The sequence below is a fragment of the Microtus pennsylvanicus genome, chromosome 8 (assembly GCF_037038515.1).
Source record: "Microtus pennsylvanicus isolate mMicPen1 chromosome 8, mMicPen1.hap1, whole genome shotgun sequence".
Classification (NCBI taxonomy): domain Eukaryota; kingdom Metazoa; phylum Chordata; class Mammalia; order Rodentia; family Cricetidae; genus Microtus; species Microtus pennsylvanicus.
Window position 1 is genome coordinate 60,882,192 of NC_134586.1, and position 20,494 is coordinate 60,902,685.

Below are 20,494 nucleotides of genomic sequence, written 5' to 3' on the forward strand. Positions count from 1 at the left end.
TGTGTGTGTGCGTATATTGGTGGCATCCTCAATAAATTTTAACCTTATTATATTTTTTTAAATCAGGGTTTTTCTATTATGTAGCCCTGGCTGTCCTGGAACTCGCTCTGTAGACCAGGCTGGCCCTGAACTCACAGAGATCCACCTGCCTCTGCATTCTGAGTGCTGGGATCAATGGTGTGCTGCCACCACCCCCAGCCTTTCATCATATTGTTTTGAGACAAGGTCTCTCCCTGAACTCCCTAGGCAGGGGGCCCCATGGACCTTCCTGCCTCTTCTTCCCAACAGCTGCAATGACAATTGTGTGCTAGCATGCCTGGCCTTTACATGGTTCTGGGCATAGAACCCGAGTTTTTGTGCTTTTGTGGCAAGGATTTTACTCACTGAGACATCTCGTCAGCCCTTGAAACTGAGTCTGTGCCTTCTTCCCCACTTGTGGGTACAGGCTGCCCTGGGACATCACGGAGCACTTTCCATTCTTGATATGTTTCTTCTTTGTAACAAGCCTCATTCTTCAGGTAGTATTTGTCTGAGGCAGGCTGTGGCTTCAAGGTTTCCTTCCTTCCTTCCTTCCTTCCTTCCTTCCTTCCTCCCTCCCTCCCTCCCTCCCTCCCTCCCTCCCTCCCTCCCTCCTTCCCTCCCTCCCTCCCTCCCTTCCTTTTTCTTTTTTTCCTAACTGGAAATTGAATGTAGGGTTTTGCTCATGCTGGATGAGTGGTTTACCACTGTGTACATCCTCAGTGGTTTATGGGGTTTGTATCTCCACTGAATTCTGTTTCTCTCTTGGATGCTGATGTATAGGCCTGGGCACCTGGCCTTAATGAGAGATGGCGGTGTGGTTGGGTCCAGACAGAGCTTCCGTTTAGGGCAATGAGGCTGTAGCGTTTGCACTAGCCACCCCATCCTGGCTCCTATCTTCCTTTGAGCCTTGTCAGTACAGAGCCTCCCTGCTTCTGAGCCTGCCACACAAGGCCCTGAGACCTGGGGTCTCAGGCTCAGCTATGAGAGCAGCTAGTGTGGCAGAGAATGGCTTCTGGGTGGATTGGTCACCACAAAGCTCAAACTCCACATAGAATCCCATACTCCTATCTTTCATGTCTCCTAGCTCTGCAGCAAGATCCTGGAGAAGACAGCCAACCCTCAGTGGAACCAGAACATCACATTGCCTGCGATGGTGAGTGGTCCTCAGCGGGACTCAGTGCATCTCCCGTCCCCCAGTCCTGCTGGCATCCTAGGCTTCTGCTCGGTGAGGAGTTGTTTTCTTTTAAAACTCTGCTCTCAACTGACTCCCTTTCCTTCCCCAGTTTCCCTCTATGTGTGAAAAAATGAGGATTCGTGTCATGGACTGGTAAGTTCTAGATCCTCGAGGGGGTTGTCTCCAGGGACTCTTGGACCTGTCATTTTCATGTACCTGGGCTGCTGCTATATCAGAGAGTGAATGTGTCAAGGCAAGAGATGAGGGCCGTGGGCAGTTATGGGGCAATTAGGAGCTGGGACGCCACACTGACTGCAGATAAGTAGGTCACGGCCAGGAGGTGGCGAGGAGCTCACCTCTGGGGGCTTCCCGAGAAGCTGACAAGTCATCAGTAAGGGCCACATATAAGAGGTGGAGGCCAAACCAGCTCTTCTGTTCCTGTGGGATGGAATGGAAGAAAAGCCCCAAGTTGGGGGTGTGGGTTATATTGTATGAATAGGGGTCATCATTGTGGGTGTTGAACAGGTTGGGAAAGTAGCCTGTGAGTGTGTCTTAGAATCTTACCACTGTGGATCACCAACTTGTAGGCCAGGGCTGTGTCCAGTGAGCAGTTTCCATGTGTATGAGTTTATCTGACCCCTGACAAGATGGCGGTCCTATGTCAGAGAGGAAGGCACAGGGAGGAACAACCAAACGACCTGCCTGAGGTGACAGTTCAGAAGTCACAGAGACCTGATGTGAATGTCAGTCAGAGCTGGTGCTCTTATCCTCCTCACCACGCTATCTCTCACAGTAGCAGCAAGGAGGTGCCTCTCTCACGCTTGAGGGACATCAGGTCCAGAAGCTCCAGAACCCCAGGCTTTCCACAAAGAGCAAGCTGTCCTCTCTCTGCCCCCAGAAGTCCTGATCATGTGGCTCCCTGGCCATTGTACTTCAGTTGCATGCCCATGGCACCCCCAACTAGGAGGATAATGAGAGACCAGGGGAAAAACCCCAGGCCGCAGAGCCATTAAAGTGTGTGCCAGTTCCCCAGGCCTAAAGAAAACAGATTGAGAGAATTAGAGGGAAAGGAGTGTGGGCAGGGGGCAGGGAGAGGTCCCCAGGGCCGCCACGGCTGGTATGGGCTCGGGGAAGGGGAAGCGGTTTGGTGGGAAGGTACTTTGCGTTTCCAGAGTCATCTCCGCATGTCAGCTGGCAGTGACTGCGCTGTGTTGACTGGGACAGCCCAGTGTGCACGTTTGTGCGTGCGTGCGTGCATCTGTGTGGATGCATGTGGGTGCGGTTGACTCATGGATTGTGGCTGTGCCTGGCCTGACTCCCTTGGAGCTGTGTCAAAGCTATGAGCATACTGTACAATCCAAACATGTTACGGAATCTGGTGGCTGCATCTCTGGCTTGGGTCGAAGTGGCACTTTTATTGTGAGTCTATTTTGAGACTTGCTGTTTTCCAAAAGCAAGCCCTAAGCCTCAAAATCCAGTCCAGGCCAGAAAACATGCCACTGCTGGAAGTTTCTATCCAGCAAGCCCTTCTTCCCAGAGCACACAGATGAACTTCTGTAGCCACCTGAATCTCAGACATGTGACACGCAGTCCATGCGGCTCTGTAACTTCATCTTCCATTCGAGTCTTTGAAAATCCCCCTTTCATTAGGAAACAAAAATTCCTTGAGGCTGGAGAGATGGCTCAGCAGTTAAGTGTGCTTACTGTTCTTGGAGAGGATCAGGGTTCAATTCCCAGCACCTACAATGTGCAGCTCATGACTGTCTGTAACTCTAGTTCCAGAGAATGTGACACCTTTTTTTTTTCTTTGCCTCTGTGGGCAACTACACTCAAGTGGTGCATGTAAACTTGTTCAGGCAAACACACGGAGACGTCAGAAACACAACACACCTTTCCAAAAGCCTCCTTAGCAGAAACCCTCTCCATAGAAACAACAAAGCAGTCTTATCTTCCTCCCTATTTGGACAAGGCCAGAAGTCAGAATCCCAGTTCTCTTTAACGGATGGACTTAACAATGTTTAAAAAACACAACCAGTCTTTGAGGCGCTGGGCTAGATTCCCGTCAGGACAAGAAACCAAGAGAGCGGGACATGTGACGTCAGCTTTGGTGCAGTCACCTCTAGGAAGTTTTCTCATGACACAGTGTACCAAGAATCATGATCCAGATCTGGGCTGCCAGACTACTCATTCTTCCTCACGTGGCTCCTGTCAGGGGGAGACTTCAAAAGCCAAACCTTAAATTTCCTTTCTGGGAAATCCAAAGAGGAAGGAAAGGCTAGAGGCTGGGGCATCTTGTGGGGGTGGGGTTAGGAGGACAATGAAATCAGCATGCCTTTGGTGTCTGGAAATAGTGTGGCATGAATCTGCCATGACCAAAGTGTTCACAGTGGGGAAGAAGCTCAGGAACACCAAAAAGAGGCTTGGAACGTAATAGAAAACCTTTCTGAGGGATCCAGGACCTGCCCAAGATGGCACTGCTGACCTTTAGTACAGTAATTCCTGTCTATGGGTCTTCTCCTTGATTTGAAAGTTGCTCAGAACCCATGACCTCTGCCTGTGGAGGCTGGAGTCGTCTCTCTCTCTCTCTCTCTCTCTCTCTCTCTCTCTCTCTCTCACACACACACACACACACACACACACACACACATGTCTCCTGACATAGTCATCTGTGCTCTGGGGTCCAGCCATTTGGTGGAGAAGCCCAGGTCCACCCTTCAGAGGAAGGGACAGGTGGGGGTGGCCAGGGCTCTGGATTCTACTCCAGAAGTATCTTACCTCAGCCCTGTCTCTGAGATGTTATTTTAGTGTGTATGTGTGTGTGTGTGTGATGTGTGCATGCATGAATGGCAGGCATATGGAGGCCAGAGGACAACTTTGTGGACTCTATTGTCTTCTTTCACCTCTATTTGGTCCCCAGGGATCAGACTCGGGTTGCCTGGCTTGCAAGGCAAGTGCCTTTGCTTGCTGAGCCGTCCCACCATCCCTCTGATAACTGATTATCTCGACGTCAGCACCCTTACCCGAAGCTGGCATTCATTGTAGTATATACCTGCTAGAGCTGATGAGGGGATCCTGAAAGCTAAGAAATGGGACCCTTTATTGATTGATGGATTGTGCGCATGCGCGCGTGTGTGTGCATATGTGTGTGCACATGTGTGTGCATATGTGTGTGCGTGTGTGTGTATGCACATGTGTGTGTGCGTGTACACTTAAGTGTACACTTGCATGTGGAGACCAGATGTCACATTCTCAACTTTTCTCTAACTTTTTACATCAGGCCTCTCATTAAGCCTGCAGCTTGTGATTTAGACGAGACTGCCTGGCCAGCAAGCCTCAGTATCCTCTCAGCCGGGCACCACCACACCTGGCTTTTTACTTGGGTGCTGGAGATTCAGACAGTGGTGACTTAGGTGGCATGGAGCCAACATCAGTGATCCCCATTCATTATCATTCAAGAGGCAGGTGTGGAGTTCCGAGGCAGGGTCTGCACAGGATTCTGTGGGCTTCAAGTTGCTCTTCCTAGACAGCCTACCTACACTGCACTGGCTGGGACCGGAGAAGTCTTCCTCTAGGAAAGCAGGAAAGGGGTCTTTCTGACCTTGCCAAGGAACATGACGCCTGAGTGAGAGTTGAGGTGGCAGTCCAGGCTCTGCTCCTTTCCCCCTGCTAAGGGGGGAGGGCCTGCATGCCTTTGCTCCTGTCTTCTCATTCCACAGCGGATGGTAAAATGTATTTGGTCTCTGAGCAACTCCGAAACTCCTGCAGGACATGCTTCCCAGCTAAAGACTCTGTCCAAGGCATTGCACACCGACACTAGTCCCTGCCGTGGTCTCAGAGATGGCTTCTTGGATCTTGGCATTTCTTGGGCTCCCGGGATCTTTTGGGTCTGGAAACTGCGCTTCTCAGCAGCCTCCTGCCGCTCATTCTGCCTTCCTCTGGCCTCCTCCCTGTCAGTCTGGGCTGGCGGCCTGGCATAAGCCAGCTGATGTGGAGTAGAAGGTTGTCAAGATGAACAAGTTGCCTTCGAGGTGTCTTGAACAGCTTCCTTTCTCTTTCCTTCTGGGCTCCCCAGGCCTTGGTAGAAGGCTGAACTCCTAGTGCTACCAGGGTCACTTCCTTCTTGAGTGGGCTGTGTGCTGCATCTGCTGCTTCCATTCACTCTCTTTCCATCCTTGTTCTAGGGACCGCCTCACTCACAATGACACCGTGGCTACCACCTACCTGGGTATGTCGAAAATCTCTGCCCCTGGAGGAGAAATAGAAGGTATGTCCCACCTGCTCTGCGTGTCTGTCCTTCCTCATTCAAGATAGGAGAGCCTGCAGGCTACGGGAGATTGTAAGGGTTCCACGATCTGTTTCCCAGCGATAGCTCACTTACAGACATTTAGGGTGCCACACTCTGAGTGGAGGGTACACACTGGATAGTCCAGAGGGGTCCCCTCAGTCTTGCAGGGGGCACCATGTGCTGGGTTCTACTCTGGCCATGAGTGCCCAGTGATTCTTATATTTCAGTGGATTTTGTTGGTCTACTAAAATGGAACCCAGTGTCAGCAAGTGATCTGAAAAACACTGGCATTTATCAGCACACTAACCTAAGTTGTTTGAGCATTGGTTTTTTTTTTTTTTGTCTCTTGGCAATATTAAGCCGAGTTCTTTGTTTTGTGATGAAGTATTCTTCTAGAACACATTGTTTTGGTAGCATTAGGATTGAACCCAGGGTCTTGTAGGTGCCAGCTGAGTACTCTATCAATTGAGTTACATCCCTAGCCCTTAGGATACAATTGTAATAAATGTGTGTTCCATTGTGAAAGCGCATGGTCAGTTGAGCTAGTTAATATGGCGTACTCAGGCATCTCTGATTTTTCTACCTTATAGCTAACTTTGTAACAAGTGTTTTTGTAGCTGAGTTCCATGCTGTACATATTTACAACAGCAGCAACAACAACAACAACAAAAACAAAAACACGGGTCTGGAAAAGGAGGCACAGAGGTTAAGACCATCTGCTGCCCTTGCAGAGAGTCAGGGTTTGGTTCCCAGCACCCACATTAGGTTGCTCATTAGGTAACTGCCTGTAACTAGTTCCAGGGGACCTGATACCCTCTTCTGGCCTCTAAGGGTACCTGCACGCGTGTGGTGCACATACATACATGCGGGAAAATTCATGCACATAAAATAAAACAAAACAAAATTAGGTTTGTGCTGCTGGGGATCAAACTTAGTGCCTCAAACGTGCTGGGCAAGTGCTCTATTACTGAGCTGCACCGTGTGCTCTCAAGATTTCTCTCACGCGTGGGTCTAAAGGCAAAGCTGTCGAAGGATTTTAACACTTGTAAGGCTTTATGTCAATATTGAAGTTGCCCATCAAGAAGGCTGAACTAATTTATGCTCAAAAACTCCCATACTCTTGACGGGACGCTGGTTCAACATGGCTAAAACAACATTGGAGTTGAGAGTGGTGGTGCATGTCTGGAATCCAGAACTCAGGAGGGGGAGGCTGGAAGATCAGGAGTTCGAGACCATCCTCAGCTACAAAGTGAATTTGAGGGTAGTATGGGATACAGGAGGCCCTCACTCAAAAGATCAAACAAACCAAACCAAACTACAACAAAAATTTCAAAAACCATACCAAAGAGAATTTTGTTAATTGGAAGGTAAATATGATTTCTTTTTCATTTCATTGAGACTTAGAGAAGTGGACCAATTTACATTTGAATTTTTGACATATATATTATAGTTATTCTGCTATAAACACATACTCCTGGTCTGTATTTCTGATTGTGTGTTTGTCTTTTTCTTACTTTTCTCCATGACTGTGGGCACTAACTTTGAGCTTGCTCCTAAGCAATTCCTATCAGTTATAATTGAATACTTTCTGACAGTTAGAAATTAAATTTGCATGTAGCTAAATCTATTAATCTCTTATTCAGCAAGACAGTGAACTACTATCACCTCCTCAAAATTCTTTTTTGGCGATGTCAGCAATGTGTTTTGACTGATCTGTTCCTGACGTCTCCAAATGCCATTGTTCTCACCTCCTAGGTTCCAGTGCCTCTTGAGTTCAGCCCTTTGATTTTCTATTATCTTCAGTTAGTCTTCTTATTAATGCCTGCTTTTGGTATCTCAGTTATGCCGACTCTGTAAAATTGATCGGAAAGATTTAAAGTCTTTTAACATCTGGGAACAGTTTATATAACATAGAATGTAATCTTTTGAGGGTTTGAAACAGTTCACCCGTAAAACCATGTGGGCTTGGTGCCCTTTCTGGGTGGGAGTGTACTGACGGCTCTTTACAGACTTTTTGTTTCTCTGTGATCATTGCTATTTTTAGGTTCTTATTTTTGCTCTTGTCAGTTTTGATCATTTATGTTTTCCTAGAAAAGCATGCATTATGTTGAGGCTTTGAAATATGTTTGCAGCGTTTCTCCCAGTGACTTCTAGGGTTGAGGCACTTTCTTCTACCTGAGCTGTCTCTCTCTTCTTTATTGAGTTTGAATTTTCTCCTCCCCCCCCTCAATTAGCCTCTCAGCTTTAAAAACAAAACCTTTATCGGACATTTCAGTTCTGGGCTCCTTAGCTCTGTTTAGATTTGTTGTTGTTTTTGTTTTTTGAGACAGGGTTTCCCTGTGTAACAGTCCTAGATGTCTTGGAACCAAACTCTTGTAGACCAGGCTGGCCTCGAACTCACAGGGATTCACCTGCCTCTGCTTCCCGAGTGCTAGGATTAAAGGTGTGCACCACCACCACCTGGTCTGTTTAGATTTATTTTACTATTTCTTTGTCAAAAATTTTAACTAGCTTATGCTTATTTTAAAGTTTTCTTATTTAAATAACAAAAGTTTGGTTTCTGCTTTATAGGCCTTGTATAAATATTTGGCAAACCTGTGGGTTTTATTTAACCTTTTTTTTTTTCCTTTTTGAGTTGGGTCTCACATAGTCTAGCGTAGCCTTGAACTTGTTAACAAGGATGACTTTGAACTCTGGATCCTCCTTTCAAGTATTGAAGTTGTGGGACACACGTGTCAAGCATCACACCTGGTGTCTGTGATGTCGGTGAAGTTGTGGGACACACGTGTCGAGCATCACACCTGGTGTCTGTGATGCTGGTGACAGAGCTCAGCATGTTGTGTATGCTGGGCAATTGCTTTGCCAAATGAACTGCATCCCAAATCTTTACCAGCTTTACTTATAAGGCTTATTTTCCCCTTTCAATATGTAATACACTTTGAATTTGCTTTGGTGTGTTTTCTGAGAAAAGTCTGCTTCGTTTCCTGGGTGGGAACCTGACCAGATTCCAGATGCCTCTCAAAGATGCTGGTCAGGCAACATTTATCTGTAAGTTCCAAGAAACAGCTTGTTGGGCGACCCTACTGTGTGAACTTCGCTGAGTGTGCTCACACAAACTGAGACAACATGACATTGCTGTGGGACCACCGTCATCCTGGAAGCCTGGTTAGGCAGGACACCTTTGGTAGATTCTTGGTTGAAGTTCTCTGAGATAGGGGTTTCAAGCTGAATGATTTTTGTTCTGGCCTCTGCCATGGACACCTGAAGGTGGATGGGATCGTGCTGAGAGCTCTGGCTCTGCAGCCAGCCGGGGAGTCATTCAGCCCCCTCTCTCTAAAGTGGGACTCCCTGGCCTCCTCCCTCTTAGGGGTCCAGCGGATTTCCCACTGGCAGCTCCTCTGGTGTCTGGGACTCAGTGCAGAGGCAGCCAGGTCTGCTCGTCATTTTCTCACCCTCAGTACCAACCTCCGTTTATTTTCTGCATCAGTTCTGCCCCTCTTTGCCTCAGTTTGTCTTCCCACAGAAACCATCCCAAGAGGCTGCGTCTCCTTGTCTTTTTGCCTGAGCTTGGGAACCCCAAACTCTTTCCTATAGTGTTCAAATGCTCTCTGGAACCTTACAGATGTGTCTCCATGACTGAGACCGCTGCCCCTCTCGAAGATGCAGGCTTTCACGGAGAGCAGAGCCCTGCCTGGCGTTCATCCTCTCTCTCTGCTCCTCACTGTCTAAAGAGCATGCTCAGTAAGGGTGTTCACAGACAAGGCAGGGTCTCTGTATGTCTCTGCCACTCTGAAGCTTTGGGGGTCCATGGGCCTCATTCCCAGTGTTCTCTTATCCCCTCTTTTAACTCCGTGGAAACATTTCAAAATAAAATATCTTTTGAGACAGAGTCATACTAAGTAGCCCTGCCTGGCCTGGAACTTGAAGCTCCTCTGGTGTCAGGTGTACAATGGTCAGAGGAAGCCAGTCTGTCCTCAAACTCTTAGAGATCTGTCTACCTCTGGCTCCTGAGTGCCTGGATTAAAGGTATAAGTATTGCCACACGTGGCATTATTATTATTGTTGTTGTTGTTATTTTAAAGGCAGGGTCCCATGTGTCAGACTGGTCTTGATTTCACTAGGATGACCTTTAACTTCTGATCCTCCTGTCTCCAGTCCCCTCCCTCCCACCAAGTGCTGGGATTATAGGTGTGTGCCACCATGTTGGTTTATGTAGTGTGGTAGACTGAATACAGGGCTTCATGTATGCTAGGCAGGTACTCTTCTGGCTGAGCTATATCCCCAGTTCCCAGAGACTTCTAGTTACAGAAAATCTCAAATGTACACCAAGGTTGAGAATTAGCAAGTGAGCTCAGTGTCCTGCCCTCAATGTCTAGTGCTGATCTGCCGTTCTGACTTCCTCACTGATACTTTGAGCCATTTAGCACATACAGGCATACTTCTAGAAGGTTCTGCTATTGGGGAGGCTCCTTCCTTCCCAGCTATGAGGCCTCTTTCCCAGGATGCAGTCTCCTACAGGGAGCTGGTCAGGGGGTCTGGGGAAGTGCTGCTTTGCACAGACAGATGCACCGAGACAGGGACAGTATCTTATGTGGTGATACCGAGGAAGTCCTGGCTGCCCAGAATGCCACAAGTCTTCTTCAGCTTTAAGACTGGTACTGTCTCTGTCTCCGAACACAGGGACTAATGATGGTCAAGGCACAGTATGGCATTTTTGAGTGTTTTTTTGGCAAAGTTTCTGATATGATACAGCTGTGCCTGTCCTCAGCCACCTGATGAGAGTTTAGGCCCTCCTTCAAATCAGTCTTCATTTTTGGTGTGCTGTTGGCCTTCTTTTTATTGTGTCATTGATTTATTTACTCGTTCATTTGCTTATTGTACTAGGAATTAAATTTAGGGCCTCAGGCAAGCTTGGCAAAGACGCTACCATTGCGTACCAGCCTATGACCCAGGTTTAATGAGGTGAAAAAGTTGTTTCCATGGTCACTAGATGGCGCTCAAGTCATGAGCAAACCAATGTGCTTCAGGGGTGGAGTTAAAGGCTGGACCACTGACTGTTCTTGCACCCAGCTTCTGGAATGTGCGGCAAACTAGCTAGAATTAAATTTGTTGATCAAACTGGGTTATTCTTTGGGACTTTCCAGGTTCTCTGAGTTTCCGTCCTAAAGAGGTGGGCCCCTTTCTCAGGTGGAAGATCTGTCTAGTGTAAAGGGTGTCACGTGCTTCACTGGGAACATGTCTCCACCAATTTTCTCTCTTCTCTTCTCTCCTTCTTACTGTGGCCGGACAGCACTGTCTTATTCTCTCGTTTCTCCCAGAACCCAATGCAAACTGTACTCTAAGAACTGGATCTGGGCTGAGAATGGAGCCCAGCTGGTAGAGTGCTTGGCCAGCATGCAGGAAGCCCTGGGTTCCACTCCCAGCACCGCACAAACAGGGCGGTGTCATGCCCCTGGTAACTCAGTGCTTGGGTGATAGAGTTGGAAGGATCAGAAGTTCAAATTGTCTTTGGTTACATAGTATAAGACCCGCCTTGGCTAACTGGTTGAGACTGTGTCCAAAACAATGAGCCAATCAAACAAACCCCACTCCTTTCTCTCTCCTCCCACCTTGAGGTTCCAGAAGATTTGGTTCAGCATGGAGTTTTGTTTTTGTGTTCTTGTTTTTGTCCCCAGTAAGGACAAGACCTAACACTGCCTCTTAAGCCCTTCTGCCCACAAATTTGCCTGGGCACACCGAAGTATTCTTTGGACTCTGTGCACCAGTGTATTAAGGGAAGACTTTGTTTTTGTTAAAAAATGGAGTATGCACTCCCCTTAGATGTGGCAGTTCTTTTGAAAGGTAGTGGGCATAGGGGACCTGTGACACCCATGGCATCTCTGATACCTTCACCCATATGAGCATCATGCTACAGGACAGCACCGAGGAAACCAAAGTTGTCTTTGGACTATGGATGATGGTGATTTTCCCAGCAATCTCTCCTTTCCCCTCCTGCCCGGCCCAGGCGGGTGTCAGGCAGCCAAAGCCATGGACTTGGGGCTCTGCCGAGCCTTGGGAGCTGGCAGGGCTTGCTTAAAAGGTAATGGCTTAGCTTCTGCAGTGTACACACGTGTCCCCAGGGACCGCCTGCTGAGCTGTGACTTGCGGCTGGCAGCCTGCTCTTCCCTTCCAGTTCGCCCAGGTGAAGGAGATGGGCTTCACTCGCACAGTGAAAAGCTGGGCGTGTTCATCTGGGCCTTGGGGCTTCCTCGGGCCCAGTTCTCCAGGCTTAGGGAAAACACAGCAAAACACTTGTGTTTTGGCAGAAGGACGGCCAGGACTAAATAGAGGCTTTGTGTCTGGTGGCTTCTCTACTCACCCTGCCCTTGACTTTATGAGCTGTCTGCAGACACGGGGCGAGAACCTGGGGTGAACCATGGGATCGGAGACTTGTGACGGGCTCTCACGTTGGGAAACACCGACTTAAGACGTCAGCAGGGCCATGCGAAGGCCCACTATGATATCTGCTTATGGTTCCTAAATGAACAAACACGCAATTGAACAAGGAGGCCTGGGCCATTCTTCTGGCCGCCAGCAGCAGGCGTCGGTTGGCTGGCTGGAGGGACTGGTAGACAACTCTCTCTGACTGGTTGCCAGAGTAAAAGTCCGTCTCTGGCAAGAAGCGTGCAGGGGTCACATCTGTGATCCTGGTTTCATTAAAGACAACAGGGGCCTCCTGCCGAGCATCATTTAGAAGGAGCTTCAAGTAGAATCTGGGGACCGTGGCTGTGCCTGTGGAGGTCATCCTGCCAAGGGCCCAGCTCAGTTCCTATAGGGAAACCTTCACAGGACACAGTCTCTGTCACACTGATCCTACCAGCCAGCAGTGGTAGCCAAGACCTGGCTGCAGAGATCTAAGGGCCAGTCCAGGGCCTTGACCTCTTGGGGCCTTTGGCCTCACCTCTCCAGCTGTCTTTACCGCCCATATTTTTTAGCATATTCTTCCTCCACACTCCTCTTTTGAGTCTTCCAGAAGTGTCCACCGTGGATTCTCTGGGTCACACTGGATGAGTGTTAACTTGGGCCACATTAAACCCAGGGTGTCCAAGTCACAGCTTCAGGGTTCTGAGAGAACAAATACCTTTTAAAATTTTTATATTATGTGCATTGGTGTCTTTTGCTATGAGTGTCAGGAGCCACGAGGCATTGTGAGTGGCCATGCGGGTACTGGGATCAAAACTGAGTCCTCAGGAAGAGAGTCAGCTCTTTCAACCGCTGATCCATCTCTCCAGCCCCAAACAAATAAATTTATTTTGAGTAACACTGCAGCATGATAAGCCATTCCGGGTTGCATGTTGCATGTTTGTTGAACATCCTCTGGCAGCGCTTTGTGAATGTATGGGAAAATAAAAGGGTTAACATATTTTTATTACAAGTGCATATGCTTATATATGTGCATGTATATATGTGTGTGTGTGTGTGTGTGTGTGTGTGTGTATACATGTGCTGGCTGACAACATCTGTCTCTTATCTTCCCTGGAAACCGCTGGTGCTGAAAGCCAGACCCAGGTGGCTTCTGTTGATTAAATAATGTGTTGTGGTCTGTTGCAATACTAGACACTCCCACTAGGTGGAGATGTTGTGCCTTGAATGGCTTTGGCTCCATGTGCTGGACCCCAAGTGTCAATCTGATGTTTGGAGCCCAGGATGTTTGCTTGCCCACAATGGCTTTTTCGTGTTTCCCTTTTCAGGTTTCTTTCTCTGCATTACTCCTCCTAATCTACCAGAATATAATGTAGAAAAAGCATATTTTCTTCTGTCTTGTTTTTTGAGTGTGTTGAATGGAAGTTCATGTGAGCGGTGCTGAGGGCTGCCTGGTTGGAGCTGGGGGGCAGGGTGTGTGCCCTCCTTTGTTGTATCTCCACAGTGTCTGTCTACCAGCTCTCCATCCTGTTCATGTAACCATTCTCCACCAAGCCACGCCCACCTTAACACCTTTTCCATTTCTTTATGCTTCAGAGGAGCCGGCAGGTGTACTCAAGCCTCCGAAAGCCACTGACCGTACGTTGTTGTCACCTAGGGGACCACAAGGGGATGGGACCTTGGGGTTTCTGCTGGAGGGGACTTTTATGACTTGGATGAGGGGGACTGAGCTGCTGCCAGGCCCCTGAGTTGACCACTGGCAAGTCTCGGTCACTGGATAACTGACACTCTAAGGCCCGCTCCTCTAGCCTCCCAGGCCTTTCCTTTCGAGGCTTGTTGCCTCAGCTGATGCTTCCAGAAGGACAGGCATAGTTGGCCAGGGAGATTGCAAGGTATCCTGGGGATCTGGAGGTGGTCAGGGGAAGGAGAAATGCTTGACACATAATTCACAAGGTAAATCATAATGGTGATGATTGACACAAACAGTTAGTAGTGGTTCCCCTGAGTCCCATCATTGCAAGGCCTCCCCCTTTGCTTCTCAAAGCCAAACCTGTCTGCTCTGATGTCTGGAGGAGGAAACATGTGGAAAGGTAACGGGCAGGCTAGCTCCAGCTGCCCCTCCTCCCTGCACTGTCTCAGCGGTATGACTTAAAGCGTACAGCCGCATGGCCCGCTGGACAGGTCTCCACTTGCCTTGGCTCATTCTTGTGTGGACAGAGACACTCAGATGGGCCTGGTGGTGGTTCTACCTTGAGCAATTTGGAAATGTCTTTTAAAAGGAACACCCTGCCTCTGCAGGGTTTCAGAGTCTGGCCAGTGAGGTCTTGTCCCTGGGAGGGCAGCTGTGACATTATCAAGAGAATATCTTCCAGAAGGTGGGGATGATAAGGCACTGTTTCCTTTATCCATTCTCCAACTTCCCATCGCACAATAAATGTGTATGCACGTGCATGCGTGTGTGTGTGTGTGTGTGTGTGTGTGTGTGTGTGTGTGTGTGTGGAGGGAGGGATGGATCCCTGGGACATTGCTTCTGTGGTCACCCGACTCTGGGATCATCTCTGTTCCTCCTCCCCCATAGCCTGAGAGAGAAGGCTGTGTATAGATCAGCTGAGTGTATTGCACCATTTGGGTACTGTCTTCTTGTTATCCTGTGATCAGTGACATCTCTGAGCCTCAGTTTCCTCATTTGTGAAATAGGACCAATAACATACTGGAAAATAGCCTCGTTTCAGCATACTGAGGAGTCACGAGACAACAGTCGGTCACAGTCATTGCTAGTGTATCACTACACATCTGGGGCGTGTGGGGACAATTGAGGGCTAGAGAAGGGATCAGATCTGAAGGTGTCTGGAAGATCCACAGGGCCACTTCTCTGATTCCTGCTTGTGTGTTCCAGTGGATGACAACTTGGGTTTCCTCCCCACCTTCGGGCCCTGCTATGTGAACCTCTATGGCAGTCCCCGGGAGTTCACGGGTTTCCCAGACCCTTATGCGGAGCTCAACACAGGAAAGGTGAGTGGCCACACGTATCCCCTAAGGGTCTCCAGGCTGACCTGGCAGTGTCCGGGCCCAGATGATACCCGTGGGCCTCAGGAGGCCTGGACAGACCCTCAGAGCACCTCCTCTCTTAGGCCCTCTGGCTTCTTTATCCTGGGCCAGTCACCTGATCACTGTCTCCATCCCGACCCACCCAGGCCCATCTCTCTCAGGTGTCATCCCCGTGGACTGGGTTGGAGGATAGGTGTATCCCATTCTGTAGGGGTGAATGATATTAAGTTGTCACGTGGTGTAGTCCCTCGGCTCTCACCCCTTCACTGGTGACCCGACTTTCTCTTGCAGGGAGAAGGTGTGGCTTACCGAGGTCGGCTCCTGCTGTCGCTGGAGACCAAACTGGTGGAGCACAGTGAGCAGAAGGTGGAAGACCTTGCTGCTGATGATATCCTGCGTGTGGAGGTGACAACACTGCTCGGGGAGAGAGCTGGGTCCCTGGGGAGTAGAGACGAGGCCGCTCAGGACCGTGGTAGAGGGCCTTCTTCGGTTCTGACCCGTGTTTACTATGGCGGCACTTCTCAGGGCCCCTGAGTCTCAGCTGTAAGGTGGGAGTAGTGTGATACCCACCCCAGGGATGCTTTGAGGGTTAAGGGAGATAAGGGAAAGGATTGTAGGAACTCAGAGCTCGATACAAAGCAGAACAGCTAGCCACAGCCAGTCCAACACCATTTACCACTGCCGTCTACAAATGCAGCAGGCGGGAAGGTAGCTGTTGTTAACTCCGTGTATAGATGAAGACTCTAAGAGATACCAGAGCAAAGCATGGTCTCCAGCAGCATCTGGACACTGCAGTTCGTGACCTTGGGTTTCCACGCTGGTCCTGCTACCTGCCAGTTGCTTCAGTTTCTGTCCGTAGTGGTATTTACCTTAGGAGATGGTGGTGAAAACAGTAAGACTTGATGCATGCACACAGTAGGCCTATAGTCAGTGTTATTGGTCCATTCGCATGCTCCAAAACCCAACTTTTCAGCTCCTTTCCTCTCAGCTTTCCAAGGAGGTGACTAAGATCAGTGTTTCATGTCAAGACACATGAACGTTTTACGTTGTCTTAGCCCTATGCCTTGGGCTTGGAGGGGCCAATTTGAACTACACGTTCTGTGCATACGGCTGAGGCTGCCTATGCAGAGTGCAAGGCTGCTTGGTGAGCGAGCGTGTGTGCGTGCGTGCGTGCGTGCGTGCGTGCGTGTGTGTGTGTGTGTGTGTGTGTGTAGCTCTGGGCAGGGCATGATTGTTGAGAGCTTTCAGCCCCTTTAAGGGGCAGATGAGGTATAGGCTGCCCTGAGGGTCATTGCGGGAGACCCTACTCTGTGGACATGGTGGTGCCATCGATGCTGGTTTGGATTAAAGAGCAGCCTGACCTTGGAGGAACAGATTGTATTAGGAAACATGAGTGAATGCGCGTGGACCTGGAATGAGTTTGTTCAGTCAGTAACCAAGTCTGGAGGCTGTTCCTTTGGCTCATCAGCCACTCTCTGCCCAGCCAGGAGTCTCTGGGTCCTGGTCATGGCTAGGGCCTGGCATCTCTGGGGTCCTCTCTGCTTGTCTCCTTGTGACCTGTAGCCTGCTCACTCTGCCCACAGAAGTACCTCCGGAGGCGCAAATACTCCCTCTTTGCTGCCTTCTACTCGGCCACAATGCTGCAGGATGTGGATGATGCCATCCAGTTCGAGGTCAGCATTGGGAATTATGGAAACAGATTCGACACCACCTGCCTGCCACTGGCCTCTACCACCCAGTACAGCCGGGCAGTCTTTGATGGTAGGTGAGGCTGAAGGGACCTGGGTCATAAGATAGACACCGAAGCCTAAACCCTGCTTCCACGGAAACCACACTAACCCTTTCAGGGGTTCCTCTCTTCTACTGCTGGTGCTGCTCATACTCCTTTTGGGGGCCCCACTGTACCCCCAGATTGGAGTCCTGCAGGCTCTGAGTTGCCCTGGCTCTGAGCCATCTCCATCAACACACGGGGTCTAGGAGCTTGGCTTGGAGACCTTGGAGATGTGAGATTGGGTTTCCCAGAGGTATTCAATCAGCCCTCTTGTTTTTGATGTGAGAGCCACAGGAGTCTGTCTCCCGACAAAGTGTGCTCAGGTACCTTGTCTGGATACTGGGGACTACCAGCCACACCACACACACCTAAGGGGAGAGGAGAGTGGGATCTGTCTACCTTGAGTCCTCTCTCAAGCTGGGCCAGTTCTGAAAGCCCAGCGGCCTGAGTGCCGAGTTTTGCAGAGCCGTGTTTCACTGTCCCGGACCTCTGTCTGGTGCTCAGGCCCCTCTCCCCTCCCTGCAGGGTGCCACTACTATTACTTGCCTTGGGGCAATGTGAAGCCAGTGGTGGTCCTGTCCTCATACTGGGAAGACATCAGCCATCGAATTGAGACGCAAAACCAGCTCCTCAGGATTGCTGACCGGCTGGTGAGTGGGATCCTGTGCAAACATGGTGCCTGACTGCTAGCCCTGCTGGAGGTATCTGAAGAATTATAGAGAAGATGGGTATCAAGGGTGCTGGGGACACCCCAGGTGGATGTGGTAGATGGCCGAGAGACAGAGAGTTGAGAGATTGCTGGGGTGTCGGGTATGGCTGGTGTTTATTACTACATGCCTCCTGACTCTTATACCACATGCGTCATCTTGCCAGACACTTCCAGCTTCCAGCCAGGAGTCAGAAGCTAGAGATCCAGGTGGCAATCATGGGTGCTGAGGGGGAGGTGTGAGGGGAGCAACTAAGGAACATCAAGAGTATGTCATGGGGGCAATGGGTGGATGTGGAAGAAAACCTCACCTAGATATCTTGGCAAGGACTCGGGAGGACGAGTCCTGGTATCAGGAGGTCGTGGGAGGAAGGTGGCCTTTTAGGGCATTGTGGGACTTGAGTGAAGCCTTGATACGTTGGTCTGGGGGAGATGAAGGGCTTTGAGAGAAATGATCTAGGCCCAAAGCTGGAGACCCTGGGACAGGAGCAAAGGGTTTGAATGAGGGAGGAGTTCTGCTTTGGGGCTGAGCAGAGGCTTCTGGGAGCCTCTCTGCTCTTTCAAGTCAACTCAAGGGAGACAAGAATGGCCACACGGCAGGAATGAGGGATGGCAGTGGGGAGGAAGGGCTGACAAGGCCTGGGGACAACCGAGGAGCACAGTTGGGAAGGAGGCAGGAAGGCAAGGAAGGGGCGATGTCCCTGGAACTGGCAGTCGGTGGTGATGAGCAGCTATTGCCAATGGAGTGGAGTTGAGACCACAGAACCAGCACTTGGCTTGCCACTGTATCCCTGTTATCACTTCAGAAGGCTGCGGTTCCCAGATAGCAGGGCTGAGGTTCCCCCAGGGCGGGGCACACATCATGCACTCTGGAAGACTGAGGTGTGGAGGGGCTGCTTGGAGGACTGAAGCAGCGGAAGGGGGGGGGGGCTGACAGGTATTTCAGCTCAGGGCCCAGGCCTAGGGAAAGTGCCCACAAGAGAAGGGATCAGATGGGACTCCAAGACAGCCAGCTCTGAGAGTCTGGTCCCTGTGCCCAGGCTCCATGGCTGCTGGGGGAGACAGTGGCTAGCTCTGAATCTGCCTGTGGCTAACTCAGTAAAGGACTGGCAGAGGAGTCTCAGAGAGATCCACTCCTCTGTGCGGAGTCAGGTCTGGCCTCAAGGTGGCAGGTGGGACGGGATGTATTCAGACTGTGAAGAAGTTCTAGCTAGTAAGGGAACCCCTGTGACCATGGGAGAGACTGGGGTTCTGAGGTGGAGGATGGGGGTGGGAGTCCTGGGAGGTTCTGGGCTTGAACCGTGCTGGCAGATTGCATCTGGCCTTGTCTTTTCTTGCTCCTATTATCTGTTTCCTTCTGGCTCAGTGACGGGGCCTAGGGGTTGGGTCCCCCTCCGTGGTGACACTCCTGACCTAGGCTTGCCTGTTCCACAGGAAGCTAACTTGGAGCAGGTCCACCTGGCTCTGAAGGCACAGTGCTCCTCTGAGGACATGGACGCCCTGGTGGCTCAGCTGACAGACGAGCTTCTTGCAGACTGCAGGTAGGGGGTACTTGGCACCCTCCGATGCCTCTCCTAGCTCAGCCCGTCTCCTCAGGCGTGTTCGTGTGTGGTGGTGAGCAGAGGCACGTCTCCCAGCCACGCTTGGCCAGCAGTCTGGCCAGTGCTGAGCCCAGAGGTGGTGGAGCCGGCACCGGGAGTTGAAAAGGTGACGTTTAGAACAGGTCATAAATCTCCCCGCAGCAGCGGCAGCAGCTGTGGGCTTGGCGACCAGCTTACCTGAATGGGAAGCATTGTGTGTCTGATCCCCGACCTCATAGCTCCCTGATGGAATCTCCAGGAGAAGCTGGGGTGGGGGCACCCCTCCTTCCCCCAAGGCCATGTTGTCGGGGACCATGGTTTCTGTTTAGATTTCTACTGCACATGGTTGTTTGTCAGCTTCAGGAAAGGAGGGACTGGGGGTGAGGGAGAATAGGAACGGAGGTCAGCAGAGGGGGCCCCACCTCAGCATCTCTTCCACATCCAGGAGGCTAGGGTAGTCACTGCAAAGAGAGCTTTGAAGTTGAACTTGGCATGAAGAATGATTGCTTAATAATATCTGATCAATAAAAGACTGTCACCATGGGGAAGACTAGTGAGGAAGTGTGACTACCACAATGACAAATGCAAGGAGACCGCCCCTCACCAGTCTGGCGGCTTTCAGTAGCTCTGCTTCTTTGGGCCTTGGTTTCTCAGCTATGAAATGAACTTGGTTATATCCACTCTTATGCATTTTATGGGGTTCAGTATGAGGGTCGCTACCCCCACCATCCTGTTAGTTGAGAGCCCTGTTGAGGGGTCAGAGAATGCCCTCACTCTGAGAGACGCCTAACTGTGGTGGCACTTGTATGTCCTGCTCAGGAAGTACACCTCTACCAGATAAAGTGTTCCCGAAGGAACAGTCCCTCCCGCCCCCGTCCTGCCCCAGTCAGGTCACTCTCTAAAACCAGCTCAGCCCCAGCTGTACTGGTAAGGGTACACCTTGAGCCCTCTAGGGGAGTGGGGTCCATGGGAGCTCAGAGTAGATGCAGCTGGCAGTGGAATCTTCCCAAAGAAGGAATGACTGGAGGAAATGGTAGGCAGGAAGTGCAGCCTAGGAGACCACCGGGACCAAGGCCCGCGTGCCTTGTCCTGAGTGTAGTCCTGAGATGCCTGCTGTCTGCAGGGGTACATAGGACAGCTGATGCCTGGCAGGGCAGGCTTTAGGGGCTCTGCCAAAGCTCAGGCTTAGGTATGTTGAGGAAGGAGGCCCCCAGGTCAAATGCTTGCTGTAGCTTCAGGGTGACAAGAGAGGAGAAATAGGACTGCTAAGTGACCTAAGATACAGGCGGCTAAGGCAAAGGTGCTAGAGAGGGCAGATGTGGAGGGAGCCAAGGGTTGCAGAGGGAGCCGAGAGCACCATAGACTTCATGACGGGCACTGCGCTGGAAAGTTTGTGTGTGTTCATTCATCATAAAGCTCTAGCCATACCATTCTCTGAGGGCCAAATAAGGAAATGGAGGCACACAAAGATTTGACGGACACACCTAGATTCACATGTCAAGCAAGT

The 20,494-nt window shown here is 50.4% G+C and overlaps 1 protein-coding gene across 16 annotated transcripts in view; it reads left to right on the top strand.

The window, feature by feature from the left end:
- The window catches only part of Dysf (dysferlin), a 202,718-nt gene that overhangs the window by 76,284 nt on the left and 105,940 nt on the right, over window positions 1-20,494 (top strand). For 8 of the 16 annotated variants that reach the window (XM_075983655.1, XM_075983659.1, XM_075983661.1 and 5 more), the window contains 9 exons: window positions 1,106-1,174; window positions 1,305-1,348; window positions 5,377-5,459; window positions 13,479-13,520; window positions 14,779-14,894; window positions 15,222-15,335; window positions 16,514-16,691; window positions 17,227-17,351; window positions 18,842-18,948. In XM_075983655.1, the coding sequence (XP_075839770.1) occupies window positions 1,106-1,174; window positions 1,305-1,348; window positions 5,377-5,459; window positions 13,479-13,520; window positions 14,779-14,894; window positions 15,222-15,335; window positions 16,514-16,691; window positions 17,227-17,351; window positions 18,842-18,948 (878 nt within the window). The remainder of the gene's footprint in view (window positions 1-1,105; window positions 1,175-1,304; window positions 1,349-5,376; window positions 5,460-13,478; window positions 13,521-14,778; window positions 14,895-15,221; window positions 15,336-16,513; window positions 16,692-17,226; window positions 17,352-18,841; window positions 18,949-20,494) is intronic. The other 8 variants (XM_075983657.1, XM_075983663.1, XM_075983666.1 and 5 more) reach the window with 1 other exon arrangement.